The sequence below is a fragment of the Gallinula chloropus genome (assembly GCF_964237585.1).
Source record: "Gallinula chloropus genome assembly, chromosome: 5".
Taxonomy (NCBI): Eukaryota; Metazoa; Chordata; class Aves; order Gruiformes; family Rallidae; genus Gallinula; species Gallinula chloropus.
In genome coordinates this window covers 65141124-65163029 of record NC_140090.1, presented here as the reverse complement: position 1 = coordinate 65163029, position 21906 = coordinate 65141124, and the positions used below count along the sequence as shown (strand labels likewise).

General features: G+C 37.4%; 1 protein-coding gene across 1 annotated transcript in view; it reads left to right on the top strand.

The window, feature by feature from the left end:
- BTAF1 (B-TFIID TATA-box binding protein associated factor 1) overlaps window positions 1-19172 on the top strand; it is a gene marked incomplete at its 5' end in the record, with an annotated part of 45049 nt that extends 25877 nt beyond the window's left edge. The window contains 25 exons of the mRNA XM_084264622.1: window positions 629-749; window positions 826-930; window positions 1168-1317; window positions 1899-2041; window positions 2201-2375; window positions 2859-3062; window positions 5012-5438; window positions 5752-5942; window positions 6850-7003; window positions 7095-7204; window positions 8742-8943; window positions 9341-9489; window positions 11874-12026; window positions 12498-12619; window positions 12810-12977; window positions 13135-13212; window positions 13292-13421; window positions 14082-14223; window positions 14378-14508; window positions 14930-15055; window positions 15814-15966; window positions 16472-16683; window positions 16842-17001; window positions 17993-18163; window positions 18403-19172. Of these exons, the coding sequence (XP_084120748.1) occupies window positions 629-749; window positions 826-930; window positions 1168-1317; window positions 1899-2041; window positions 2201-2375; window positions 2859-3062; window positions 5012-5438; window positions 5752-5942; window positions 6850-7003; window positions 7095-7204; window positions 8742-8943; window positions 9341-9489; window positions 11874-12026; window positions 12498-12619; window positions 12810-12977; window positions 13135-13212; window positions 13292-13421; window positions 14082-14223; window positions 14378-14508; window positions 14930-15055; window positions 15814-15966; window positions 16472-16683; window positions 16842-17001; window positions 17993-18163; window positions 18403-18549 (4024 nt within the window). The 3' untranslated portion in view covers window positions 18550-19172. The remainder of the gene's footprint in view (window positions 1-628; window positions 750-825; window positions 931-1167; window positions 1318-1898; window positions 2042-2200; window positions 2376-2858; window positions 3063-5011; window positions 5439-5751; window positions 5943-6849; window positions 7004-7094; window positions 7205-8741; window positions 8944-9340; window positions 9490-11873; window positions 12027-12497; window positions 12620-12809; window positions 12978-13134; window positions 13213-13291; window positions 13422-14081; window positions 14224-14377; window positions 14509-14929; window positions 15056-15813; window positions 15967-16471; window positions 16684-16841; window positions 17002-17992; window positions 18164-18402) is intronic.
- Between the last annotated feature and the right edge of the window lie 2734 nt (window positions 19173-21906).

Sequence of the window (21906 nt, the reverse complement as noted above, 5' to 3'; positions counted from 1 at the left end):
CTGTTACTGCATACCAACGTGTCTCTTCTGCCTTCTCCAGGCCTGATCATATGGGGGTCAGGAATAAATCTGGATGGGCCAGAAAACCCACTCCTCTCAAAATGCATTGCTACAGTGGATGAAGCTGGTTTTTGCCAAAACACCAAATTCCAAATGAAGCTTTGTCACTAATGATATCTTTAATTCATCAAGTAATACTTGCATCAGTTTATGAACAGGTTCATGCAGAAAAGATTTCTGCTTGTTTTAATTGTTCCTAAACTCATAGATGCCTCATAATAAATTCAAAACAAAACCAACAGACACAACCTCTTTTTTTCTTAAATAGCTGAACACAGCCCAAAATATAAACTGGGAAGCAACACAGTAAAAATACCTGCTTGAATTGACTAGTTCTTTATACCGTTAAGAAAAAAGTGTTTTCTTGAACAAAAGGTACTGACTCAAACTATTTTAAATGCTTAAACTGTAGTAACTTCATCCTTCACTTAAAATCACCAAGTATATGCAGTAGTACTTTTTTAAAAAAGAAAAGCTTTCTTTTTGGATAATTTTTCTTATTATTAGTTTTAACTTGAGACTTTTTTCTCCCCTGTCCTTGCCTCTGCATCTCCCCTTCATGTCCTAGTATTCAGCAATCACTCACAGTTTTGGTCCCACGTGTGTGGCCATTCTTGCATCATACGATATCTTCTGTGCGAAAAGCAGCACTGGAAACATTATTCACACTGCTGTCTACCCAGGACCAGGTAAGGATTAGGGTTATTAGCCGTTTACTATGATACATATTGAATTCTGCTTCATCATATAATATCCTTGTTTTAGAGCTCTTCAACATGGCTGACTCCAATTCTGCAAGATATGTTGAGGCACATATTCCAATTTTGTATCTTAGAAAGCAACCAAGAAATTCTGGATCTTATTCACAAGGTATTTGCATAACTTATTAACTACATGCATAGTGCTTTTGTGTCCTGCTCTTTCATAGCCTCAGCATTTTTGTGCAGATCAAGAATATTGTGTGTTTAATTATTTAGTAATTTGCCTATAGGATGCTTTACTATAGAATGAAGAATAGGATGTCTCCTACAGTTTATCAGCACATATATGATCTCACATAGACTACATAGAATTTCGTCATGATTTCCATTATGTTTCTTTTCCAAGGTATGGCTGGAACTGTTAAACAAGGCATCTGTACAGTATGTGGTTGCAGCTGCTTGTCCGTGGATGGGAGCTTGGCTCTGCTTAATGATGCAACCATCTCATTTACCGATTGACTTAAACATGTTGCTCGAAGTAAAAACCAGATCAAAAGTAAGTGAAACATGACTTCAGTTGGAGAAAGGAGGAAGGTGATTAGCTGTATATAAAGACATGCTCTAAAGGTGTTAGAAGGGAGCAGGGGTGCCTTTCTACAACTCTAAATGTAGCCTGTCTTAAAATCTTCAGTCTGTACAGCAAAATAGTTCATGTCAGGTTATCAAGAATTCAAGTTGTCATGTAGCATGCTCCCTGTGAAGACTTCATAAAACGTTTACTTACATGGCTCCAAAACCATCTGTTTGCAGGACTGAGTTAAAAATAAAAGCATTGTGTGTTATTTCTGAAAACATGCTGAAAGGGGTGTGGACTTAAGTTTATCAGCTGTATGTTGAGTATGAGTTTTAATATTGTAGTGAAGGAACCATATTGTACACTTAATAGGACCATAGAGTAGTTACTATTAGTGGAGGTGATTTACAATGAGTAACTTTAGATCTGTTATTCAAACAATGTTCTGACTTAGCCCAAACTTCACAGGGTATGATGGTTACTGGCAATGTTATGGAATATGAATTGATCTTTTTCTTTTACAAACGCATTTACTTTCAATGTCTCCCAACTTTATTCTGTAGGAAAAGGCAGGTGCTAAGCTGCGTCAAGGTCAAACCCAGAATAAGGAAGTGATTCAGGAATATATTGCTGGGGCAGACAGCATTGCAGAAGATCCAGCAACCAGGGATTATGTTGTCATGCGAGCTCGGATGATGGCAGCAAAGTCAGTTTACTGGAAATACAAAAAAAGTTTAAAAGCAATTTACCCTCTTTGTTTATAGTGTTTTTCCCCAAATTAATCTAGTTTTTGCATCTTTGTTTTCAATTGTTAATTGCAGAGTAATTAGGATATTGAAGTGTTTGTACTTTCTCCTTTTGTCAGGTTGCTGGGAGCTCTTTGTTGCTGCATTTGTGACCCAGGTGTAAATACTGTTACTCAAGAAATAAAGCCAGCTGAATCGTTAGCTCAGCTACTGCTCTTCCACTTGAATTCTAAATCTGCCTTGCAGAGGATTAGTGTTGCATTAGTAATCTGTGAGTGGGCAGCCTTGCAAAAGGTAGGATGTTTCTGCAGCAAAAATAAATTTTATTTACTATCTTAATCCACAGCTTGTCGTATGCTACTCGAAATACAGTTTCAGTTGATAAGCTAAAATGGTGTTTATATATCTACATACTAAAATCTGGATTTTTAGACAACAGGAATATTGCTACTCGGTAGCTACAAGCCAACTGTCAGAACTATGAATCAGTAAATATGCTCACATTTCTTCTATGAACAAGTCTATTCTCAACATACGTGTTACCAAAGGTCAATGTTTCATTTTCAACATGACTATCTTCTCTGTATTCACCATAACTTCTGTTCTAGTGGCAGACTGAAGGTTTTGTTCATTATCTTTAATATTCTGGGTTAGAAATGTTAATGGTCCCTCTGGAAACTGGATTTTTGTAGCTAGATGTCACTGTTTGGTGGCCAAAACCAAACAAAAGAAACTGTGATTACTCAGATATTCCAACTATGCCTTTCCCTGTTACAGGAGTGTAGAACTGTGGCCACTTGTGTGCAGCCTCGCTTACTGGGGGTCCTTTATGAACATCTCTATTACGATGAAATTGCTGTCCCTTTTACACGTATGCAGAATGAATGTAAACAGCTCATCTCATTGTTAGCTGATGCACACATTGACATTGGAAACAGAGTAAACTGCAGTGTATTTACAATAGATCAAGCTAATGAGTTGGTAAGTAGAGGCGTGCTTGCCTTTTCTTCAAATCTATTCTTGTCTTTTAATAATTATGCTGAAGATGTATTTCAGAAATGTAACTTCCAGAAATAATAGGGTGATTTTACATATCACTTGACATGAGATGTGTTAGATATTTACTGCTTCCCCTGTGGTATTTATAGACTGTGCCAAAAATCAAGAAGAATATAAGGTAGACACTTAACAGGAGAAAAACCTGACTGTGTTCTGATTCCAGATGTAGATTGAAATCTATGCAGAAGAAAACAAAGCAGACTAGTAAACAAACTGCATAGATTCTAGACTGACCACCCAAATGTGTTTTAAAGGGGGGGAGGGGGTTTACTGACTGTTCAATTATTTTGTCTTTAAACTTGGAAACATCAGTGCTAGGCTAATAAAAGGTAGTTCTTGACATGAGTAGCTCGGTGAACAAAAGTAGAGCTAATGATGTAGGACAAAGAAACTAAAAGGCTTTTCTTCCAGCCCCAAACTGGCCTCTTCAGCAGAGAGAAAGGTGAGTATGGACAGATGAGTTAGGATGTAAATTAAGAGCTTTTGGATTTCAGAGCCTGTGATATAAAAGGGGACTGGGGTGGGAGGCATATTTAGGAAGAACAGCGGTGGATGTAGTGCAGTTGAGGATGTGGGAGAAGGGGATTTAGGATCCTGCATGTATTTGTGTGTACATTTAGGATGCTACGGGTAAGAATAAGAAGAGGTTTCAGTTTGTACGGTTATGGTCATTGTGACTGTAGCATAGTAGATATTGAAATGGTCAGATGCATCAACTTAGCTTGGAAGTCTCAATGTATCTTTGAAGTGGTAGATAATTCTGTGTACAGGCTGAGGGAATTTTGGCAGCCAGTCTAAATGGCTAACATCTAAAATTAATAAATTCCCAGGGTAAAGCCAGACATGGTTATATGAACTCATAGTCTGTGAAGCACAGGAGTTTTCCTGCACATCAGTTGTTTACTCTGGAGTCTAGTAATAGGGCTGCTTGACCAGCATGTGTTTCTTCAAAAGATAGCCATGCTGGATTAGAAGACTCATTCCATAACTACTTGCTATTTTGTCTGGCTCTCTTCTGTGCTTTTTTCAAATCTTCACGTTTTCTTGAAATACAGACACCAAACCTATGCATTAGATGTGAACATTCTGTGCTGCTCCTTGCTGGTCGTATTTTTTGCATCCTTTGGTCATTCTAGTCATCGAGGTCATGTGGTACCTGTTGCATGAAGCTACATTGAGTTAAGGTACCTGTAGCGTGAAGCAGCACAAGTCTGATAGTTGAAAGACTTGATCTGAACATTTAAAACTAAAAGGCAAAGACCAACAATACACACACACTCCCCCCTTACTAACAGCTGTCATCTTTCCTTTCCTTAGGAGCCTAACTGTCCTATCAGTAGAATAAATTCAGCATTCCCATGATTCCACATTGCTTTTAATCCATTTCCTGTGAAAGATGTAAGCAGTAGTAGTTAGCTAATTGTGAGTGGAGGAGATAGGGCAAGTCCTCAAACTACTGTTGTGATGACTTTTCTTTATGTTTTCATCCTAGACTCTTTCCTTAAAAACCAAAAAATCAGCTTAGAAACATCTCCATGTATGGAACCTTGGACATTCTTTCTGGCCTCTGGCATTCATAACATGTTTTGCTTTGCTTGCTTATCTGTCATGTGCTTGAATATTGTCAGAATATCTAGATCTGGCATATATAGGAAAATCTAAATTTGGAGGCTCTCTTAGCTTTGGGAATCTAGATTTGACATGTTCATAATATGCCTGACTTTCCCCTTGAGCTGCACCTCATTTAGCATTTCCTGTTATTTGCTGGAAAAATGGAGATGATAATACCTGATTAGGTGTCTCATGTTTTCAGAATATGTCTCATTTTGCAGTAAGTGAAACAGTTTTGTAACTTTCTTCCTTTTTATTAGGTTACTTCTGTTTTCAATGAAGTGACATCGTCCTTTACTTTGAATCCTAAAACGCTACAACAGTTGGACAGTAAAAGACAACAAGTCCAAATGACTGTTACAGAAACGAATCAAGAATGGCAAGTGTTGCATCAGCGAGTACATACATTTGCTGCATGTGCAGTTGTGAACTTGCAGCAACTTCCAGAAAAATTAAATCCTGTAATAAAACCCTTAATGGAAGCTATAAAAAAAGAGGAGAATACACTTGTACAAAACTATGTGGCTTCATGTATAGCGAAGTTACTTCAGCAGTGTACAACAAGGTCTCCTTGTCCCAACTCAAAGATTATAAAAAATCTCTGCAACTCTCTCTGTGTGGATCCACATCTTACCCCTCTAGCAGCATGTCCTGCTCAGCCTCAGAGTAGCCAGGAAAACTCAAAAGGTATGATACCTAAGTATCAGATTCTTAAAATATGTCTGCTTGTCTCTGAAGTGTTACAATGAGTGAGCCTTGTTCTGAGTGTTGTTCATGTATTTATTTCATTTAGGTGTCTTAAACTACACATTGCTTGTAATATGCTCTTAACTGAGTTAACTTTATGCCTGTACTTAATTTTTTTCTGTTTGTGAGGATGATGAGACAGGTTTTTTAAAGCATGTTGAGGTGTACTGATGACTTGGACGTAGCTGCTGCTTCCACATACGTTTTAAAATTGCAGCTTAAATTTTTGTTAGCTAGTCTCTTTTTCTTTTAGGGCCCAACTCTGATAAAGATGGGATGCATCATATGGTTACTAAGCACAGGGGAATAATCACATTGTACAGACATCAGAAAGCTGCTTTTGCCATCACAAGTCGGCGAGGTCCTACTCCAAAAGCTCCCAAAGCTCCAATTGCAGATCTCCCTGCTGGCAGCAGTGGGAGCATTCCTACAGAACTTGATGAGGTAAATTTCAAAAACTTGCATTTGCAACTTGCCCATCCATGTCTCCTAGTACTTAAATTCACTGGAGTTGATAGCTTGTCATAGGGCTCTTTCATGAGAGAACTGTGTTGATAGAAAACTTTGGGTTGCAAGTGGCATGTTAGATGGTGGTTTATATTTTCAGTGTGGTAAGAAAATTAAAAGTCCTGAAATAGCTTCTCTTTAGTACAGGATATGAATATCTCAGTATAAATCCATGCAGATGGATTCCACAAACTGCTGTGGTTGTGTCCCATTACCCATGTTAGTGTTGGTCATCTCGATGCCCAGTGGAAGCTCTGAAGCATTAAAACCAGTATTTGAAATATGACTGGCCTGAAGATGTATGTGTGACTTCCACACTTGATAAACTAATTTTTTGTTACAGTTTTAGTTGTATAAATCTTTAGTGTGTTTCAATAAGATTCTAGTCAATACTGCAATTCCTAAACAGCTATTGTGTGGATTTTTCTGACTTGTTAAAGTTAATTTTTATCATTTCCACTTTCTGAAGAGGTTGGGTGCAGCTAAGGGTTTAATAAATAACAATGTATTGCTTTTGGGAAGTTCTGCTAAAATGCTACTGTTCTTGGTGTCCCCTATGTTGGAAATATCTGAGGTTCTGGAACTGGAGCCAGTTGGAAAACTTGTTGATGAAAAGGCCTGAATCAGCAAAAGCCTTTTCACAAAGCCAGATTTAGAGGATTTAATTAATCTGCCTTAAATAAAATGTTCTTTATCTGTATAAAAATAAACCGGGGAAAAAATAATCTGGAAATGTGTTGTAGGTAGCTATAAGTACAATCAGAATTGAATGCCTTTATAACAGAGCACTCTCTTTAAAATAATTGTTCTTAAATGTATCTGTCTTCATTTGTTTTTTTTCTAGGCTCAGAAACCTTATGTTGTACAGAGGAGAGGAGCTGAATTTGCCTTATCTACTATAGCTAAACATTTTGGTGCTGAAATGGCAACGGGATTGCCACATCTCTGGGATGCTATGGTCGGTTCATTAAGGAACAACATTCACATAAACAATTTTGGTAATTACTCTTCTGACGTAAACTGAGGGGGAACTGTTAGGCTAGGTGCAGTATGTCAGTCTTAAACTGAAACCTTTTCTGTTTTTAACAGACAGAAAGTCCTTACTGGAGAAAGGAGATGTTCCTGCCCAGGAACTAGTAAATTCTTTACAGGTTTTTGAAACAACAGCAGCTTCAATGGATACTCAGCTACATCCTCTGGTAATTGTATTCCAGAGTAGCTCTTTCATGAAGCAATTAAGTCTGTTTATTGCCACTGCTTTAAGTCTTTGTTGTATAAGTCTTTGCTTTAGATGCTTTTCTGATTTTGCTGAAATTGTGTTTCTATTACAGTTGCTAGTTTGCCTGTTCTCCAGGTCCTGTGTCCTAGTCTTGATAAATAGACATGGAAGACATAGCCTTCCATCTTCAGCAGTTAAGCTATCACACTCAAAGCTGCTTTTTTCTGTGTCCCCTATAGGATGTTAAATTACATATTTGATTTTGCAGGTTGTAGAATAAACCACAAAATGAGACCCCTCTACCTGCAACTTAGATTTGGCCTTCCCTTTTCTGGATGAAATGATCCAAAGCATGAGTTACAATATTTCTGCTTTTGCGTTCCATTGAAATCAGTATCTCAACTCCCCTTTATTCAATTCTAGATTCCTTAAACCTGGAGAACAGACAGGCTTTCTGTGCAGGGAATGCAAAAATGATAGAAAACTTCAGTTACCCTCAAGTAGACTGGATTTAGGATAGTTATGTCAAAGTATCAGCTCAATGTAAGATACTGCTGTGGGTGTTTTGGTGGTATTTGGGGTTTTTTAGCAATAAAGACTTAAACAGAATAAGAAAGTCGCCATTATGCCTGCATCTGTATACGTTTTAGTACTAGCCTATATGCAGTGCTATAGTTCAGGATTAACATAGTCCACTGAAAGAGGACAACAGGATAATAAAAATACACAAAGACTCCCATACAGTAAATAAGTAGGCCAGAGCTCTGAATGGAAAAGATATGATGGGAGAGGATGTGCATAAGGAGTGGCTGTAGAGTTCCAAGCAGATGGAAAACAATTCATATGGAATTGTTTCTGTAGCTATTTTAATACATTATTGAGACAAAATTGAGTGAATTTTGTATAGAATGTGGAAAGGGGTTTTTATATATACATTTTTTTAATAGATATAGCTATGGTGTGTAGTTAATATATAGGTTGGTTCTGGGGGTGCTAATAATGTATACAGGTTTCAAAACAATAAAAATCGCAGTCAAAGACATGTGAACCAATTCCACCAAGAGTTAAGACTCTCAATATAGATAACTAGTTTCCATAAATACAAATGGGATGAGTCTAGGATAAACTTGCTAGCTGGAAGAAATGCTTTAACATATATATATATATATATATCTGTACTTAAGCAACAATTCTTTTTATAAAAACTTCTGAGTACTTGCACTGTATTTTTCTAGTGTGAAATGCCTCCTTAATTATCATGGGCTTCTTAAATTAGTGTTTTGACTAAAACATGAAACACTTTGTTACTCTGTGGATTTTTAACTGTATGGGGGAGTAATACTTGTGCAAAGTTCAGTTATCTCTCTTCTGAAACATTATTTGGTTCTAAATTAGATCTTGTTAAGGAGCCATTTCAAGCATTTTGTAGGAGACAGCAGTGACTTGAATTGTTTACTTCAAAAATAATTCAACTTGTTTATAGTTCATATTATCTTTCCATCCCTCCTTCTATTCAGTTAATACAGCATTTGCCTCATCTTTATATGTGCCTTCAACATCCCAGCACTGCAGTGAGACACATGGCTGCTCGTTGTGTAGGTGTTATGAGTAAAATAGCTACCATGGAAACAATGAATATCTTTCTAGAGAAAGTTCTGCCGTGGTTGGGAGCAATAGATGACAACACCAAACAGGAAGGTGCAATTGAAGCGCTTGCATGTATCCTTGCTTGAGTATGCAAAAATGCAGAATCTTCTTTGCAGCCATATAATTTGGAGGGAAAGAAACTGTTGCCAGACAAAAAAAAATGGGAGGAGGAATGTTAAGCGATGAAATAGAAGAAACTTTTCTTTCCATTGCTTTTATGTATCAAGTGCTTTACTGGAAGTAATTCAGTTTCTCAAACCATGGAATTCACTGGGCTAAATGTAACTGGGTACATCAGACTTCTTTCCTTTGTTTTTGTACTTATTTTTTAGTAGAAATTTTGTTCATTTGGATGTGATGTATTAGTAACTTTTAATAACTTTACCTTTGAGTGTAAAACCTTCTGGGTATATTTTCATGTCAGACAATTCTGAACCAATACAGATTATTTCCTTAATAACTGATACAGGTGTAATGGAACAGCTAGATGTTGGTATTGTTCCATACATTGTTCTTCTGGTGGTGCCAGTTCTGGGTAGAATGAGTGATCAGACAGACAGTGTACGTTTTATGGCTACTCAGTGCTTTGCAACACTAATTAGACTAATGCCTCTTGAGGTAAGTTTGGGTTGTAAGTATACTTATGTGAACTGTCCTGTGTTCATTTCTTCATCAGCCACAAAGTCCAAGCTTCTGACTTCTTAAACACTGAATAAATGACTGCTTTTATAGATGTGGAATCTATATCAGATAATTGAAGTTATGTCCTTTAAAATGTAAAATAGGTCATTTTAACATGAAATTGGACCCTCTTAATAGTTTTCTAAATGAACGATAAAGTAAAACTTCTCATAACAAACTCCTTAGAACTGCATACATGAAGCTAAAGTGTATGTTCATTAATTGTGCATCTAATGCTTCTTTTGCTAGTTTTTGCTCAAAAGTCTTGGAAGTTGTATGTGTGCTGTCCCTGGGTTATGTGTGGTATTGTATATGTGGTCAAGAGGAATGCATTAAAGCATTACTGATTTAAAAGAAAAAAATGAAATAACAGTAATAGAAATAACGTGGAGATAAGTACAGTTAGTTATTCCTTATTCTTCAAAATCAAAAACTCCTATTCCATGGCCTTGGGCAAAATATTACATGTATTATCCAGTAGTGTTTTTAATGAGTACAGATTTGCTTCAGTTTTTCAGTCCTACAGCTTGCATACCTCGCTAATATTGCACTTCAAGGAATACAAGGTTTTTAAGTAACTTATTTTCACCACCAGATGGTAATAGAAGACAGTTTACAACTCATATGCTTCTAATGGGAAAAAGTTAGTTTAATGACTTATCTTAAATATCTCTTATTACCTAAATTTTTAATTTAGAATAATCTTAAAATCGGATAACAAGCAGTCTGCCTTAAATGGAGCAATCGTGTTTTACTGAAAAGTAGAAGATAATTTCTGGCATGCTGCTGTTCATTCCATTGCTATTCCCACCCATGCCTGTTGCATGCATCTAACTGTGTTCCTATGGAATACCTGCAGTTTGAATTTCTTTAAAGCAATTTTAATACAACTCAGCGAGCATATCAAAAATGTAGAATACTTGTTCTGTTTATTGCATACACATGCATGATCAGTTTGTGTTTCTGTACTGTAGTTACTTAAGAACTCCCCTAGCACTTCCCTTTACGTTAACAGAGTTCAGAATCAGATATTGAACCATTTTCAATATGCAGACATACAAGCTTATAGTGAAGATAACTGATTATTTGAGAGAAAATGACGTTATGGTTGTGGAGCAGTCTTTTGAATGCTAGCTATTTTAAATGTTAGGCCAAACAAGGAATTGTAGTTTTGTGTTAGTTTCTAATTGTGAGGAATTGGAAACAATAGCAATAAAGGAGCTTGGCGAACTTAGCTATGCTTAGTTTCCTGTATCTTTATCCTCAATTTCATTATTTATTCAACCATAAACATGAAAATATGACTAAGAAAAATATTGTAAGATAAATAGTTCACTTAACCTGTCCTGTTTTATTCATAAGCAATCATGCTGCAAGTTGACAGTATACTTGAACTAAATGAACTGCCATGGAATTCATGTCAAACGGGTTTATTTAAAGGAGAGTAGGAAGAGCAGTTGAACAAGTAGTCTGCTGCCTGTGTGTATGAATGTATTTAAACACCTTATTGAAGCACGGAAATCTGGGTTAGTTTTCTCCCTTTCTTATTAACCACATACACAGTGGAATTACTTGATAGATCTTTTCTCAGCCAGGAGTTCCCCCTAAGTGATTAGTAACTTCAGTTTTGAAGGAAAGCTGGAGGTGACTCAGAAGACTGGGATGACAGATGTGATGATGGAAAATATCAGTGCATCTTTGCTTATGTGTGTTATTATCAAGCAGGAATGTCCAAGCATATTTGGTCCTCAGATACAGCTTCTTTGGGCTTCTGGCCTAGTGTGGAAAATACTTAGGAAGCCAAGGTCTGCTGCTACAAAGCTGGAGGGGTTTGGGTTTTTGTTTTTCCCAACAGTTGCAGACTGCTTGAATTCAACCTATGGATTTCCGTGTTGCTTTAGATCTAATTCTACTATCATCTGTAGGAGAAAACTCCACCTAACTTTATATGATGGATTGTGGCTAAGGAGGAGTTGATGTCAAAGGATTCTCTAGCCAGCCAGATGAACTATCTGATTAGAAGTAGAATAGCTCAATCTTTGTAAAATCTTAACAAGCATGACCAGCATTTCCTCTCTTCTGTGCAACAGCAGTGTGACATTTGGGGCAGAATTTGTCTTTTGCACCCTAAAACCCTGCATGAGCTGATCTGCAAGGAATCAAGCAAGTATAGCACTGAGTTTGGATTCACACACTTGAGAAGATTGCAGATCTTTGCCATCTGTTTAAAGTGTCTAAGCTAGTAGGAGGTTTTATTTCTTACTGTCTGTGTGAGAATAAAATACTGTAGCCCTTACATTACTGCATTAAAAATATCCTAGGCTGGAATACCAGATCCACCAAACATGTCTGAAGAATTAATCCGAATGAAAGCAAAGGAACGTCACTTTCTGGAACAATTATTGGATGGAAAAAAACTGGAAAACTATAAAATTCCAGTACCAATCAAAGCAGAGCTTAGAAAATACCAGCAGGTAACAGCTTACATTCTTATTTCAAAAGAGCAGTAAGTTCCAGTCTGATACATTTTTATGGGAAGGGAGTTGTTCTGATGCTGGAGATGTTTTGGGGTTTTGTTTTGGCTATGCAATGTGTATCTTGGACTCCTGGGTAAGAAAGAATAAATTAAGTATCCCCCTTATACTGTTTTTGTTTCAGTGGTATTTCCCCCCTGCCCTCTGCAGTCTGTGATTTTTCTCAGGGAATGGCCAGTGCCCTGCCTAGGCTGACTGTGGCAGTTCCCCACTGCAAAGCTAGGCCTTGTTACGCTGTTTGGTTGCTTATGTTTCATCCTCTGCCTTGAGTGAGCTGTAGTGGATGCATTTATGGTGGGAAACAAGCTCACAGTTTGGCAGTGGTGGGTGATAGAACATACAAATGTTTGAATGGAAGGTTAACTAGCCAAAAGCCAATTTCTGAGGCACACTTTTAAATTTTGATTTCAGGATGGAGTGAACTGGTTGGCATTTCTCAATAAATACAAACTTCACGGGATTCTTTGTGATGATATGGGTTTAGGAAAAACTCTACAATCCATTTGCATTCTTGCAGGTGATCATTGCCTCAGGTAAGCTGAAACAAATAGCATTCAATCTTAAAGACTAACAATAGGTTTTATCTATGGAAATGATTCTTGACATAGTCCTGGAGAGCTGGCACTGCTTGCTCTGGGAGTTGGACCAGTTGACCACCAGAGGCCCCTTCCAACCTCAACTATTCTCTGGAAAACAATTTTTTCAAACTTTATATTCTTAAAGGGCTCAAGAATATGCAAGAACAAAACTGGTGGACAGTGTTCCTCTTCCCTCCTTGGTGGTGTGCCCTCCTACACTCACAGGACACTGGGTGGATGAAGTGGGCAAATTTTGCTCGAAAGAATATCTTAATCCTTTGCACTATACAGGACCTCCTACTGAGAGAGCAAGGTAATATTTTACACTTATGACACAAAATCTTGCATTCCATTTTACTACTACTACTGAAGCATAGTTTGTGGGTATGGCAAAACTGGTGATAGTACCTTTAAAGGCTGAAACAACGTATGTAAGGAACGCTTTAGTTATGATCTTTTTTTTTTTTAAGATTACAACACCAGGTGAAAAGACACAATCTCATTGTGGCATCATATGATGTTGTGAGAAATGACATTGACTTCTTCAGGTAAGAATTTGTTTTCTGTGGTTTTAATACTTGATAATTTTTAATTCTTATTATAAGTTTAAATGTCCTTCTTTTCTAGAAATATTAAGTTTAATTACTGCATTCTCGATGAAGGCCATGTAATAAAAAATGGGAAAACAAAGCTATCAAAAGCAGTAAAGCAACTGACTGCTAATTACAGGATAATTCTTTCTGGGACACCAATCCAGGTAACTACCTTTTTTATCCTCCTAAGGAGTTGAGTAGTAAAAAACAAACAGCAAATCTCACATGCAGCCCACTTTATTGTGCTTCTTACTGGAGTTGTCTTGTTCAAAGTACACATTGTAAAAAAGCCTTTCAGAGCTAAATGCTTGAAACTATATCTTTTTCATTTCCCAGTGTACCTACATGTAAAGGAATGGGAGCAGGTTCCACGGTACCAATGGGACTCAAAAGTTGGCAAAAAGGCTTCCTCTAGCACTTGTTATTTAAGTATCCCATAGGGAAGGGGAGGGAGCATTTCTTTATGCCTCTGGTGAAACTGGCAAGAAACTCAACTCCACATTTTGGGGTTTGTCTAATGACTTGTCTGTGCGGTATCTGTCTTGCCTTGGGCTAAGACCACTGGTGTCTCCTGGGTTTTGTTGTCCAGAAGAACTCAGGGTGTGGCTTAAGAAACAGTAGAAAATCCATTTATATTTTAAAGTGCATGCACTTCCTGTAGCTTAGGTTGATGAAAGAGCTACCAAGTTCCCGGAGTGGAAAAGTATGTTGTATGTCTGTAGTGCATTACAGGCAGTGTTAAACGTGTATGGAAATGTTTCTGATAACTTATAACACTTCATTACTTCTGACAATAATATAACAAGTGTTTCTTTTATGTTCAGAACAACGTCTTAGAGTTGTGGTCCTTGTTTGACTTCCTTATGCCAGGATTTTTGGGTACAGAACGCCAATTTGCAGCTCGTTATGGCAAACCAATACTGGCAAGTAGAGATGCCCGAAGCTCCAGTCGAGAACAAGAGGCTGGTAAGGATTAAACTTTAAATCTTGTTTTTCTTGCTTTCTTCCTCAAAATGAGAACTGCCAAGGAAAGTAGAAGACGTGGAGTTTCAACACAAGACTGAGGGGGAGCTGAAGGTTTTGAATTTTTTTCTAAAAGTGTTTCCATTGCCCTTACTAGGGGTTCTTGCAATGGAAGCACTGCACCGCCAAGTTCTGCCATTCCTGCTAAGAAGAATGAAAGAGGATGTACTGCAAGATCTTCCACCCAAAATTATTCAAGATTATTACTGTATTCTCAGTCCTCTACAGGTATGCTTAAAAATTGTCTGGAAACTTAGTGTTTTCAGCACAGCTGAAACCATGAAGGAACCACTTTTGTATTCCTCAGTCAATCTGATGTCAGCTCTGACACTGTCTGAGACCACAGGACTAAAGTGTCTCTGGTACTGATCTCAGTGCAGTTACAATCACATACTACTTTATCTTAATTTCTGGTATCATTCTACCAGAGCAACATCTAGGCACCTATATGTTTTTTTAAAGAATACTTTACATGCTAAAATAAAAATAAATTGCAAAAGATTCCACTGTTAACATTGATCTTGTACTACATATGAAATTGCTTTCTTGATTTATGGTAATTGAGAACTTTAACTCAGAACTAAATTCTAAAAATTACTGTTCATTTTCTGTTGGGAAGAACACACTCATTCTCTTGTCTTGTTTACAGGTTCAGCTTTATGAAGATTTTGCCAAGTCTCGTGCCAAATGTGACATTGATGAAACTGTTTCTTCAATTTCACTGAATGAAGAAACTGAAAAGCCAAAGCTTAAAGCTACAGGTCATGTATTTCAGGTACAGATTTCTTCAGTAATTTTTACTACCTAGTTATTTCTGATAACTATATTTCTGGGTTTAATAAGGAAAATTAAAACAGTAACTTACACATTTGTGGCCATATGATTTCAATAAAATACTTAGATTTTTGGATCAGATGGAATAAGATATATTATGCTTAAATTATGTTTTTGTATCTATGATCTTAAACTTTTTAATGTGTTGTGCTCAAGTGGTGTTAGCTATTTTTCAGATCTTCTATACTACTCTCGGATAAAAACAGATTACCAAAAGGGTAGAACCTCAAGACGGAACTAATTTTAATCTCAGCTGTTACACAACAAAATTAAGATTCTAAACCATGAACAAATAAGTTTCTGTAGGGTTAGATAGGAAATGATGAAGGTTCATGGTCTTATAGAATTGAGATTTTTCTTGTCTACTTGGAAAAAATAATTCTCAAAGTCTCTGCACAGCCCCCAAACCCGTCAACCATATCCCACACTCATATCAAGGAGTGGGAAACAGTAGTCCACACTGCCCCTGCAAGAGGAATCAAGGTCATTGTGCTCCTAATGGTTCTTTTATACAGTTAGAAATCTAGGTTTTCTTAATATAAACATGCAACTTCATTTTAATGAAATGGGACCCTAACACCCAAACTGTGAAACGTGGCTGGGTGTTCCCTAGACTTGTATTCAATTTTGTTCATACTTCTTCTGTAATTACATTGTTGCTAACCGTTTCCTTGGACTTCATTTCCTAAATGATTAAAGGCATTGCAGTACTTAAGGAAGCTATGCAACCATCCAGCATTAGTGTTAACAACCCAACATCCAGAATACAAAAGAATTACAGAACAACTTGCAGCTCATAATTCATCCCTTCGAGATATCCAGCATGCACCCAAGCTGTCTGCTTTAAAACAAGTAAGTAGACTTGCATGTTGTGCCTTCAGTTTCCTAAATGTTTCTCTGCTGATGATGCAATTTTGAAAGCTTTGTTTAAGATTTTATCAATATGAAAACTGATTTTAAAACATGAGTTAAATAGCAAGTTAAATAGTACAAGGTGGTTTTAGGCCTATACCTTATGCTTCCAGTTAATTCAAGGGGAGAGGGGAAGCACAGACTTCCTCTCCCTCTTTTTCCAGAAATACTTTTCTCCTTTTTTTTCCTCCTACTAGCTTGATAAAGTTAAATTGTATTACATAAATTTTATTGTAAATAAAGCAAAATGAAGAAAATTACTGTTCTGACTATTGAATTTTTCCATTTGACAGTGAAACCAAACTTTGTATTACATCATTTAAGCAACTGTGATTTACATATTTCTATAGTTTTTTACTTCTACTTTCGATAGTCCATCAATGTCAATATCAACATGAGATTGACGTAATTTTGATGACGCATTTTAATGCTCTTTTATTTGAAGCTGCTGCTAGACTGTGGTTTGGGAAATAGTGGATCTTCAGAAAGTGGAACAGAAGCTGTTGTGGCCCAGCACAGGGTACTTATCTTCTGTCAACTTAAAAGCATGCTGGACATAGTGGAGCATGACCTCCTCAGACCTCAGTTACCTTCAGTTACTTACTTACGACTAGATGGCAGCATACCTGCTGGTCAGAGGCATTCCATTGTTTCACGGTAAGCATATTCCTTCATAACCACTGTGAGGCCAACTGGAATGAACTACACTGTTTATGATGGTACACGGTTGTTCTTTTGTTTACCCCCAAGCAGTTGAGGTTCCTAAATTAGTTATTTAAATGAAATTTACCACGGTTAACTTTTTTTGTATGCAGGTTTAATAATGATCCATCTATAGACGTTCTTTTGCTCACCACTCATGTTGGTGGATTGGGACTTAACTTAACAGGGGCTGATACAGTAGTATTTGTGGAACATGACTGGAACCCAATGAGAGACCTGCAAGCCATGGATCGTGCACATCGCATTGGGCAGGTGAAAAACTCTTAATCATACAATCACAAAAAGGCTTTGGGTTGGAAGGGACTTCAAAGGTCATCTTATTCCAATCTTCTGTCATGAGAATGGACACACTTTCCTAGCCCGGGTTGCCCAAAGCCCCATCCAGCCTCCCCTTGTACAGTTCTTCGGGGGATATCCACAGCTTCTCTGGGCAACCTGTTCCAGTGCCTTTACCACCCTCACAGGGAAGAATTTTTTCCTAATACCTAACTTAAATCTCCTCTCTTCGGGTTTAAACTCATTCCTCCTTGTCTACACTACACTCCCTGATGAAGAGTCCCTCTCCAGACTTGCTTGTATTGCCCCCTTTAGGTACTGGTAAGCTGCCGTAATGTCTCCCCCTGAGCATTCTCTTCTCCAGGTTGAACAACCCCACCTCCCTCAGCCTCTCCTCACAGGAGATGTGTTACAGCCCTTTGAGCTTTCTGGCCCTCCTCTAGACTTGCTCCAACAGCTCAGTGTCTGTTTTTGTACTGGGGGCCACAGAGCTGGATGCAGTACTGCAGGTGGGGTCTCACCAGAGTGAAGAAGAGGGACAGAATCACCTCCCTGATTTCCTGGTCACACTGGTTTTGAGGCAGCCTAGGACACTGTTGGCTTTCTGAGATGAAAATATGCACTGCCATCTCATGTTGAGATGGCACCCCCCTAAGTCCTTCTCAGGGCTGTGCTCAAATGCTTGTCCTTCGATGCCTGAACAGGGAAAGAGTGTCTGTCTCCTTCTACAGTTGTAAAAAGCAGTGAATTACTAGTTTCCTGAATAAAGATGCAATTGCAGGGCCTCAACTATATGCTGACATAGTCTTCTTTTCATCTAACATCAGTCATGTTTTGAGTGCAGTTACTGAAGGGTTATTCCAAGCTAAACTGCTTCCAGGCTGTCCATAATGAATACTAAAATGCTCTGCTTTCTTGAATACCCAAGATTATATTTTTTAGCTAAATGTGCTTTTTTCCCCCCCAGAAACGTGTTGTTAATGTATATCGCCTGATAACCAGAGGAACTCTGGAGGAGAAGATCATGGGTCTTCAAAAGTTCAAAATGAATATTGCAAATACAGTGATCAGCCAAGAAAATGCAAGCCTACAGAGCATGGGAACAGAACAGCTTCTTGATCTGTTCACTCTTGACAAGGTAAAGAACCATTTTTACAAATACCTGCCAAAAATAGAGTAAGCTCAGGGAAAGGCTTTGCTTTGAAATGTGAAATTCAATCATATGAACATTTAAAGTTGGAGTAATGAATTGTAGATAGCTGGGGGGGGAGGAGAGGAAGTGATATTTCCCCAAAAGATTAATCAGAATTGAAGAATGTAGTATATATCTGAAAACGCTGTTCTGTATATTGATTTTTTTTTTTTTTTTTGGTGAAGGATGGAAAAACTGAAAAAGCAGATACCTCTACCTCTTCTGGGAAAGCATCAATGAAATCAGTACTCGAAAACCTTGGAGAACTATGGGATCAAGAACAGTATGACACTGAATACAGTCTCGAAAACTTCATGCATTCATTAAAGTAACCATCATATATTCGTAATACAACTGCTGCTAGTTCACATTTTTCTGCTGATATTCAGCAAACTTCAAAGCATATATAGTGAACCTTTAGCTTAATGTGTAAATAGATTATTGAAAGACGAATCTTCAAAAGACTGGCACTGATTAGTGTCACCTATTTCACTGGGGAGTTATTCTGTCTTAAACGTTTGCACTGTATAAAACTTTAAATGTAAACATTGTGAAGTGGTTTGAATTTTACTTGTTCTGAACAGCTGCAAATTCTTATTTGGTAGAATAATAAAACAAAGAAAAGTTTTTACAGATGCTAACAAGCGTTACTTCTGTTGGAAGTTTAAGTCCACCATTATTTCTTTCTGTATCTATAATAGTTTTGTACAGTTGTTTCAGTGAGTACTTCAGGTTGTTCAGTGTACATTTTTCTTTTAAATACAACTTGCTTTTATGGTGTATTAAAAAACAATTTTCAACTTAAACCTTCACTCAGATCATTTCAGGGCTTGTATCACCAGAGGTAAACCCTAGAAGCCTTGAAAGTATTGAATAATTAAACGGCACTAGGTATATGCACCCACCTTTGTAAATTGAGTATAAATAAATTATGCTCTTCAGTCTTTTGACATCATCTTGAGAGAACAGCTGACTTGAACTTTTTAATGTAATGAGCTATATTAAATACAGGTAATGGCCTATCTGAGGCCATGTTTGCATCCTCTTAGCAGGGGTGTACTTTTTTAATTTATCTATAAGGCTAGAATATAGCCACTTTGAGAGATGCAGCATGTATTCAGTATGTTTCAATCCTATATATTTTTTGTAACTAAAAGAAGAAATTGAATATACAGACATTTTCCAGAAGTAGATTTTACACTGTCTAGGATTCTAAAATCCATGCTAAAGTGACTGTTTACTAAACTGATGCATGATTTAAAGCTTCTTAAAAGAATAGGGAGAACTTTTTTCTTTAGGAGAAAATATACATAGAAATACTTCAGTTTGAGGGAAATGAATAGTTGAAACTAACAAAAGATAGTAAAGGACTTCAATAGCAGTGAGTGGGAATAATATGGCTGTACGTTACACAGCTTTTATAAAAGGGAGGCAGTAGTAAAAGTGTGTTTCTAGATGTGCATATGTACCAGTACATGCACTTTTTATAAATATTAAATTATAGATAACTTACAGCAGTTGTCTGAATACATAGAATATATGTATAAATATAAAACCTAAGGTTTGTAGCTTGCTGTGTGCTTAAGCATCAGAGCTTAAAAACCACCAGAGACCTCAACTATGTAAAATAAGATTGTTTAAAAACAATATATATAAATCAAGACTGTTCTGCAGCATTGGAGATGGATTAATGTCACATTTCAGTAGTTATGAACTGCCATATTGTAACTAAATTAGCATTCCATGAAAATAAACACAACTGGGAATATATGACTTGTATGTTGTATATGTCCATGTTTAGTTTTTTTCTGTAAAGAAGGATTTTCCACTGCAGCTGACTAGCAAAAAAAAAAAGCTCTTGGAAATTACAGCTGGATTATATTAATTTCTACCTTCATACGTAGATTATTTTTGTTGTGCTTTCAACTCATAATCCAAGCAGAGGGAGAGAAAAGATGGGACTTGATGTTCTGTTTGCAGGGAAATTACAATGCTGAAATACTGGGTACTTCCTGGTGCAGTGATGCAGTGATAGTGTCCAGAAATAACAACATATTTGAATAAATAAACCTCTTTAGTCATAAAACACTGCATGTGGTTTTCTTCAAGAGTTTCATTAGTTGGAGTGGTTGGAAGTTGGCTTCTCTTGGAAAAGAAATGCATGGCAAAGGACTGGTTTAAAGCAGTTAGTTGTGTTGAGGTTGCTATGCAACCATAATACTCTTATTGATGGCTCTCTTAGATATGACATCAAAAAGACTCTGGCACCTGTAAAATAGGGGGAGTGGAACCTAGAATAATTGTTCTGGGATTATCATAGGTACTGCCTGATCTTCAGTGTTCTGTGAATTAACACTTTGAAAATGGAAACAGTGCCGTGTTCCTGCTTAAGTATATAAAACATTTTTAGTTCAGCTTCATATTAAGCTCAGAGCTTTTCTGTGTTTTCCAAGCTAGCAGACAATTTACTGTGTTCTGCAGGTTAATGCAGTGTTCTCAGTGCACAAGCTGCATTCAGTTACAGCAAAACTCATGCAAGAAATGCATTCTTGGGACACCTCTACCTGCACTCTGCTTGTTTAATGGGCATTCAGCTGGACCAGACCAGAACTAGGGTGAAATAAAAAACTGCAAAGATACTGCAGGGATGTCAGGTTTTCAGTACCAGCCATCGTCCTCTCCAGCTCTGCCACTCCTGCAGCATATTACCTCCTAAAGAAGACACAGCCTAAACCTTGATTGACTGCAAGTTCAGTCATAAAGGCCCCAAAAAACACGACCCGCACATAGAACTATGTGTGCCCAAGGCTTGATGCATTGTGTGTAACTTGCACTGAATTACTAATTCATTTCTATTATTTAATAGCATCAGAAGATCTCCAATAGGCATCAAAACCAGACCTCCAAATTAATGATGTAATTCCAGATTGAAAGTGTACCAATTTATGAAAACTAAGCACTACTTACTGGGGATCACATTCTGGGCAGGAACAGCTGTTCTGGAGCAACTACATATGTAATAGTGCTTTTCAGCCAAATTTAAAGACTGAAATTTTGCTTGAAACTAAATAAAACTATCTTCTGCAAACTGCACCAAGTCTGTATAACCATGCCTTCTGAAATATCATTTAGACTGAACGCACTTTAACAAGTGTAAAAACTGAGGCAGTGAGATACTCAGATGCTATAATGAGTAGCACCAGAAGCAGTCAGTAGTGGGGGAAGAAAGAATTCAAATCTGCCTCTGGATGGCTGAGCAGTAAAAGGTGTGGTTAAAGGCTTAGGATCATACTTTGCAAAATAAGAAAGTGAAATATTTATCATTTTAAAAAAGATTAAGGAGAGACTGCGTGTGGTCATGGGGTACTTGCACAAGAGCATCACATTAAGTTCAACTTTTACCTAGAGCTTTCCAGGCACAGATGTCATAACAGATACTGGTATGGTGCTTTCACTGTGCCCGTGTAAGTAGACCCACCGTCACACAGCCAGGCTACTTACTCAGTCCATAAAGTCAGGAACAGCACTCGTATCCCAAATAACCAAAAAGTATACCAGCCACTACCTTCAGGTTTGAGAATTGCATTCACTTCCAAAAAAAAAGAAGACAGCTATCAAGAAAGATACTTTTCAAATGCTACAGTTGGAACTTTCAAGCCAAATACCAGTGGTGCACTAGGGCAAGGACT